Source organism: Penaeus japonicus, unplaced genomic scaffold (assembly GCF_977035675.1).
Source record: "Penaeus japonicus unplaced genomic scaffold, GWHDUDI00000001_assembly GWHDUDI00000033, whole genome shotgun sequence".
Classification (NCBI taxonomy): domain Eukaryota; kingdom Metazoa; phylum Arthropoda; class Malacostraca; order Decapoda; family Penaeidae; genus Penaeus; species Penaeus japonicus.
Genome location: NW_028234435.1, coordinates 4,596,711 through 4,604,210, shown reverse-complemented (window position 1 = coordinate 4,604,210; position 7,500 = coordinate 4,596,711). Strand labels below are relative to the sequence as shown.

The following is a 7,500-nucleotide window of genomic DNA, read 5'->3' as shown; positions in this document are numbered from 1 at the left end:
TAACTTTAAGAATGGAATTTTAAAATTACCACGGGTTTGGTTTTGGAAAAGCACATATTACAAAATACATCCCAATGTAAACCAACAAGCATTCAACACATCCTGCTTCATAAGGTGTAAGGCGCGCGCCGCAGCAGGTTCATTCGGGTGAAACAATCAGACAACAAGAGTAAGTGTTTCGATCGTACAAACGAGACTTTTTATTGTGTTACCACCATAATGGGGATAATACTAGTATTAATAGTAGTACCAATATCATTAATGCTAATGATAATGAGAAGAATTATTTTGATAATTATTATGATAGCAATGAAAGTCACCTTATTAAAGAAATATGAAAGCTACTGTTTTTCTTTTTTTCTTTTTTTCTTTTATACACGAAATTAGAAGAAAAAAATATTCAAAATAAAATAGGACGATTTGAGCAAGAGTGTGTAAGGTAAGGACTAACAGGACCTCTACTAACCTGCTCTTAATTCGTTACATAAATTAAACACGAAAAGTAAAGAAAAGAACATGGATAACGAGAGGAAAGAAGTTCGACGCAGGATCGAACGGAGGTTTCTGAACGAGCGAGAGAGTACACTTTAACTAACGAAATAATCAAAGTAGAAGGTTATGCAGAAGAACATCTCGGTTCCACCTTCACGTGATAAACCAGATGCACTGGCGGTGGGCGTTAAACCTCTAATGACATTCTAGTGCAGGTGTTCTTAATTAATGTAACGCCTCAATACTCCAAGGGCCTATCAAAAACGCTTCTTAGGGGTATCCAAAAAAGCATCCCGAAAAACAATCTGAGAGTAAGGAAGTATTTTGCGTAAGAATTATACTTTATTCATTTATTTACTAAAAAAAAAAAAAACAATAAAAAGAGTCCACAGAATTTAGCTGTTTGTTCATAGCCGTCCTGTTTTTACGTTTTACAGATAATTAAGAGTTGAAAATCGGGAGTAGTAAGCTAACAATAGAGAGAGGGTATCAGGTTGATTTCGAGTTAATTTTTTTGGTATCGAGGTTGATTTTTTATGAATGACTGTTCTAGAGTAAAATCAACTGGAGTGTGAATTGTTTTCAAGTAATTTCTAAGTAGACAGAGATCGGAGATTATCCATAGAATGATTAAATGATGTACATGGTCTAGTTATAATGTTTGACTATGTATTACTTCTCATATTCATCTTTAGTCACGTGAAACTGCAACAAAATCGCCATTTTTCTTACGTATACACTAGTCCTGTTATAATTTGTAGACATTCTTAAGGAGAATCATCACGAGTTTAATTCTTATCTTCAAAGCATTACTCTTAATCAAGTAGAATGAGAAAAAGTTGGAATATATGATAATACCATTACATCATGAAAATAAGGTTATATCCGGAACATAACCTTGTATTTGAACAATAATTAAGTTCTATGTTTAATCGGAGTTTATTCATTGATTGATATATCAAAAAGGGGAACCCAAATATAGCCATATAGATAAAATCCTCATCCTCAAAACTAGCTATTTGTTAGATTTTTTTTTTTATGGAAATGCTTGATGTTTAATAAATATGTTTCGAAAACATTTTTTTCACGCCCCCAGAACACGAGATCTTCTAATCTATATAGTGCTCTTGCTGCACTATCATTCTAAATAATTTCTGTTGAGTCGTTGTAGTCATGTATGAATTGATATGTCCATTTTTTGTACGATTTTTTTTTTTTTTTTTTTTTTTTTTTTTTTTTTTTTTTTTTTTTTTTTTTTTTTTTTTAACCCATGAAGGGATTCCTCATGATTTTCCATGGGGTTTTGTAGGGACACAAGGCACAAGACTCAGCTTCTGACGTGAAGTATATTCCAGTCACTGAAGATTGAAGTTTACGTCATTGACCACTAAAAGGAATGAAGAAGAAGAAGAAGAAGAAGAAAATAAAAAAGGTAAAGGTGGAAGGGATTAGGTAGGTAGGTTTGGATGAGGATTCGGCAGTGTCGTATTTCTCCCATGACTAAGACTAGAAATTTGAATGTCTGTGTTATTTCAAAATATATCGTCTTACAGTAAAGATATTAATAGTCTTTGTCTTTTTTTTCCATGGAGTAGAATTAGATTAGTGAAGACTGCGATTTTGAAGTATTTTGATATCAAAGGCAAATGCTGCTGCGAGAATAGCGAGTGGTCACTGGGATATTTGGAGCGGAAATTGAACTCAGAGGATGAAGGAGATGTTGAGTCAGGGATCCCTTCACGGTGCCCCCCCTCCCCCCTCCCCCCTCTCCAGCCCCTTCCCCCGCTCCCCCCTCTCCAGCCCCTTCCCCCGCTCCCCCCCCCTCTCCTCCCCTTCCCCCACTCCCCCCCTCTCCTCCCCTTCCCCCGCTCCCCCCCCTCTCCTCCCCTTCCCCCACTCCCCCCCCTCTCCTCCCCTTCCCCCACTCCCCCCTCTCCTCCCCTTCCCCCCTTCCCCCCTCCCCCCTCCCCCCTCCCCCTCTCCCCCCTCCCCCCCTCCCCCCTCTCCTCCCCTCCCCCCGCTCCCCCCTCTCCTCCCCTTCCCCCGCTCCCCCCTCTCTAGCCCCTTCCCCCGCTCCCTCCCTCTCCTCCCCTTCCCCCGCTCCCCCCCTCTCCTCCCCTTCCCCCGCTCCCCCCCTCTCCTCCCCTTCCCCAACTCCCCCCCTCTCCTCCCTTCCCCCCTCCCCCTCCCCTCCTCCCTCCCCTCCCCTCCCCTCTCCCCTCCCCCCCTCCCCTCTCCCTCCCCCCTCCCCCCTCCCCTCCCCTCCCCTCCCCCCCCCCTCCCTCTCCCCTCCCCCCTTCCCCTCCCCTCCCCCTCCTCGCTCCCCCCTCCCCTCCCCTCCCCTTTCCCCGCTCCCCCCTTCCCCCGCCCCCCGTACCCCTGAAACGTTCTACTTTAACCGAAAAGGAACGTTGCTTATTCTACTGTGGGTATTATTTTTTATATTTTCTTAAAATATTTTATGACGAATGATCCAAGTGAAAAGGTTGTCTTTTGTCCTTTTTTGTTTTTTGTCATTGATTTAGTTTAATTTTGCTTTCGGGAAAATTGAAAACTAACGCGATGATGAACTTTGGATGCTAGACTAATAATCAATGAGTAACATAAATCTAACAACATAAAGGTCATAAACGGAACAGATTTTAAGCTCATCAGCGGCATCGTAGAGAAATATGGAACCCGGAAATTACGCGATAACGAAGGACAGAAAGTAATAACAGCCATGACATAACATAACATAATTAACAACCTCGCGACCTCTTTCAGTAATCATCCAGTGGACATCCGTATTTATGTTAGGATTGATACGAAAAACTGACAAGTCACTAGCGTCAGATAAATAAAGAAAGGAAACATCCGCACAAACAAACAAGATGAAACTTACGTCAAAGGAGACGAGAAGTTGCGACTGTTAGGGAATTCAATGATTTTTTTTTTTTTTTTTTTGAAAGAGAGAGAGAGAGAACCAGACAATGGTATACCAGACTATGCAAAGTCGTCAATTTGCTATTTTCAAATGTTAATAATTAAAAAATCCGGGGTAATTACCACAAGTAGGGAAAAAATAAAGTTTGACTGAAGTAACACTGGCATCTAGGAGAATAAACATTTAAAAGCATCTGTTTTATAAATCCAACTTTATTGAGTGAGTAGCAACAAGGAAAACTTCTTTGTGTATTATTTTTGTACAAACTTGTGCTATGCATAGTAATCGTCATTTAGCAAAAAACAAGGAGTAATATTTTACGCCAGGTCATCCGAACTTGCCACACTTTAAGGAGAGGTCAAACTGAGGTGCATAAAGTTTGCAATAGATCGTCGTTGATATTTCGTTGCGATGCAGTGTCCTCGTTCATCGCTAACCTTGTTGCTGGTATTGTCCATAAGCATCAGGTTCCCAGGTCTCGCCTGTGAAAGAAAATCTAAATGAATTCATTTTGGCCAATTAATTCACATTACCAATAGCAATAAACAGTGACAGAGTTAAAATTGAACTGCCTCAATCTATGTGATTTGAGAATATTGTTATGTTAAAGTGCAACTAATGGGATCATAGTAGTAATAACTATACACTTAAGAAGACAGCGTAAACTTAAAAGACAAGAGATATGTTACTATTCATCTATCTCTCTGAAACCATCTATATTGGAAAAAATATATATTGGTAAAATTCACTTCAGTTTTGTTAGGATGCACATTTTTTAAAAGGACATCATTAGCCGTTTGAATGATGCATCCGTTGCCGAAGCTTAAGTGCAAGAAGCATATCTTGCACTGAACAAATCTCTCCTTTTGTCCTTCCACATGAAACCACTCATGACATCACGTTGCATAAGTGTCAGAACGCACCTGGTTGTTTTTGGCACATGGCCGATTCATTCATGGACAGGAGGTATTCCATCATGCTTATGTTGCAGCTTCTCATCTCCCTCTCTATCCTCATGTTCTTGATATCATCTCGTGCTTTGTTTGTTGCTTGCTTCATATTCACTTCTTCTTTATGCACTCTCTCTCTTTTATCCTTCTGCTTTATTGCTCTTAGCCTCCTTCTTTCTTCCTCTGGGTCGTCTTGTTTGGGCAAGTTGTATAGCTTGACCTTGCGGCGTTGCTTCGTGCTGCCATCGGCGGAGTTGGGCTGATGTTGTGCGGTCACGCCCGAGCTTACACTGGGAGCAAAGGCGCCCCTGCCCGAGTCCGTGCCCCAGGGAGCCTCATCCTCACGAGCCGGGTCGAGAGGATACGAGGAACTGTAAGCAAGGTCGTCGTGAGGGGCTGATTGGCGGTTTTGGGCACTTCCATCTGCACCGTACTCTCCTCCCGTCATCCCGTCCCAGCTTCCAGTCTCGGAATACGGTACATCTGAGGCATATGCACTATAACTGTTCTGGCCGTAGTAAGCCATAGGCTTAGGATGCACTTCACTATTATGAACAGTATGGCGATCGCCCTGCCTGCCTCGAATCCTCGAGTGAGAAAAGCGAAGTTCAGTTCTATGACGTTGGAGTCGAAGATATCATGTCCATGGAGCCATGAAGACAGAAGTGCTACCGAAGGGAACCGTGTCGACTCCTGAAGTGCTTCAAGCGGATATAAAAAACTGTCTTTTATACCCAACAACGATCACTATTTTCAGAATTCCGTCAACGAAGAAGAGCTGGCAAAGTAATCTGAATCTTTGAATCCAACGATCCTCATCCTGCTTCGGAACATTTTTTTGTCGTCGCGTGCGAGTGTTATGTATGTGTGTTTGTGTGTTTGTGTGTCGGGGGAAGGGGGGGGGAGGGGGTAAGTGTGCGTTTGTATATCCTTGTGCGTGTTAAATAGCTAATTTGTGATAGACAACTATTTAAAGAGATAGACAGGTATAAAGGGAAATAGATAGATATATAATAAGCTTGATAGATAGATATGAAGAGACAAATATAAGCACAGAGACAAGTAGCTAGATAGAGAAAAAAAGAGAAAAATGAGGTAGACGGCAATAAGCATTAAAAGATATATAGAGGCACTAGCAGCTAGATGAATATACATACATCTAGATAGAGATAAGCAGCGAGACGGGTGGAAAGAGATATATAGATAGATAGATAGAAAGATAGCCCGTTGGAGAGAGAGAGACACACAGAGTAAAAATGACATAGAGAGATTTATTTAGCATTTCCGTCATACTCTGAACGAACCTCATCCTATGTGCCACTGAACGTGTGTGGACGTGTGAGGGCAATCCACTTCTCGACCGAAACAATATGAAATTAGTGTAGCCAAATTGGAAATCGACGTCGAGGTCGAAGAAATAATGTTATGTACGTAAAATGAGTTTGAATAAAGGAGTTTGTACAATGCCTTTAAATGCCGGTGAAAGAGATATAAATTAATGACATATTTTTCAAACGGGTTTTAGTCTATAGAAAGACCTTATTCTGTCTTGAATTAATGATTATGAGGATGAGGATGAGGATGGTGATTACTGTAATATGATAACTGTAATAATAACAATGGTAATAATAATGATGATAATGATAATGTTGATAATAATTATGGTAATAATAGTAGTGAGAATAATACTGATGATGATAATAAAAATAATACTGACAATAATGATAATGATAATAATGATAACCATCAAACTTATGTTGATTTATCTGAAGGACCACTACTGTCAATTGATATCACTTTAATTAGAGTGAAAACATTTCTAATGCACTACCATCTGTTCAGTGCAAGTGCATGATGACGTTTCTAAACATTCTTGTAAACAAATGATGACCTTCAGAATGCTGTATCTTATTTCGTACCTTAACCCGTTGCGTAAGGGTGATAAGACACTTAATTAAGCCGCATATTTGTCGTGTCAAATCTTGAGCCGGGCTTGAGTCTGGCGCGACTTGCCTGTCTTTGACGCGTCAAATCTTGAGCAGAGCTTTGATGACGTCACAAGCGCGTTTGATTTTAATCAAGCCCCTGTCGACCATGCCTTGAAATACCTCGACCACATCAGCTCCGGGTTGGTCTTTGCTCCTTCAGAAGAAAAGGTCAAAGCCACCGAACTCCTCGCAACCTACCTCGCTACCAAGCATTTCCGCCACTACGCAGAGGGCCGTGAATTTGTGCTGTTCACGGACCACAAAACCCTCGTCGACGTTCCACGGACGACCGCTGCTCAACGAGGTTCCCCGAGGGAGGAGCGTCACTTAGACTTCATCGCTCAGTTCACATCAAACATCAGGCACATCAGTGGATAACACAACCTCTCTGCGAAGCTCTTACAAAGAGATCCTATTATAGACTACGATCACCTGGCGGAAGAACTGACCACAGATACCACCCTTCCAGGACTACAAGGCCAGTAGACGCGTTTTCCCTCGAAGAAATTCAGGTACCGAACTCTAACACTAGTATATTGGGTGATGTCTCAACAGGAACTGGCAGCCCCCCCCCCCCTTAGCATACCACGATATTAGCCTTCCTGACATTCGGGCGACTCAGCACCTTGTCATCAAAAGCAAGGTAGTCTGGCCAGGCAACAATAAAGACGTCTGTAATTGGAAAAGATGCTACGTCACTGCCAAAAGAATAAGACCCAGCGCCACACCAGATCTGCCCTTCAAAATTTCCCTGTGCCTGATCGATGTTTTCAGCACATTCACCTGGATCTAATAGGACTTCTTCCCATGTACACCAATTGTTCCTACATCCTCACAGTAGTTGACTGATTCTCCCGTTGCCCCGAGGCTTCCTCCATCCCTGACATCATGACAGCCACAATAGCCAGAGCTTTCGTTGCTGGTTGGGTGTCACGCTACAGCAGCCCTGCAGTCGTCACAACAGACTACTGACGGAAGTTTTAATCAGCGCTATGGACTGCTCTAATGCATCTACTTGGCTCCAAACGAATACACACCACTGCATACCACCCTCGGCTAATGGCATGGTCGGGCGTTTTCACCGACAGCTCAAGACAGCTCTTCGATCGGCGCCAACCCACAACTGGATGGATGAGCTACCCCT

At 42.2% G+C, this 7,500-nt stretch overlaps 1 protein-coding gene across 1 annotated transcript; it reads right to left on the bottom strand.

The window, feature by feature from the left end:
- Positions 1 to 3,624: 3,624 nt before the first annotated feature.
- On the bottom strand, positions 3,625 to 5,055 carry LOC122257124 (uncharacterized). Its single transcript, XM_043022199.2, has 2 exons — positions 4,342 to 5,055; positions 3,625 to 3,900 (listed from the first exon to the last, which is right to left on the bottom strand). Exons 1-2 carry the CDS (start codon positions 4,892 to 4,894, stop codon positions 3,851 to 3,853), a joined length of 603 nt encoding a protein of 200 aa, XP_042878133.1. The 5' UTR covers positions 4,895 to 5,055; the 3' UTR covers positions 3,625 to 3,850.
- Positions 5,056 to 7,500: the final 2,445 nt, after the last annotated feature.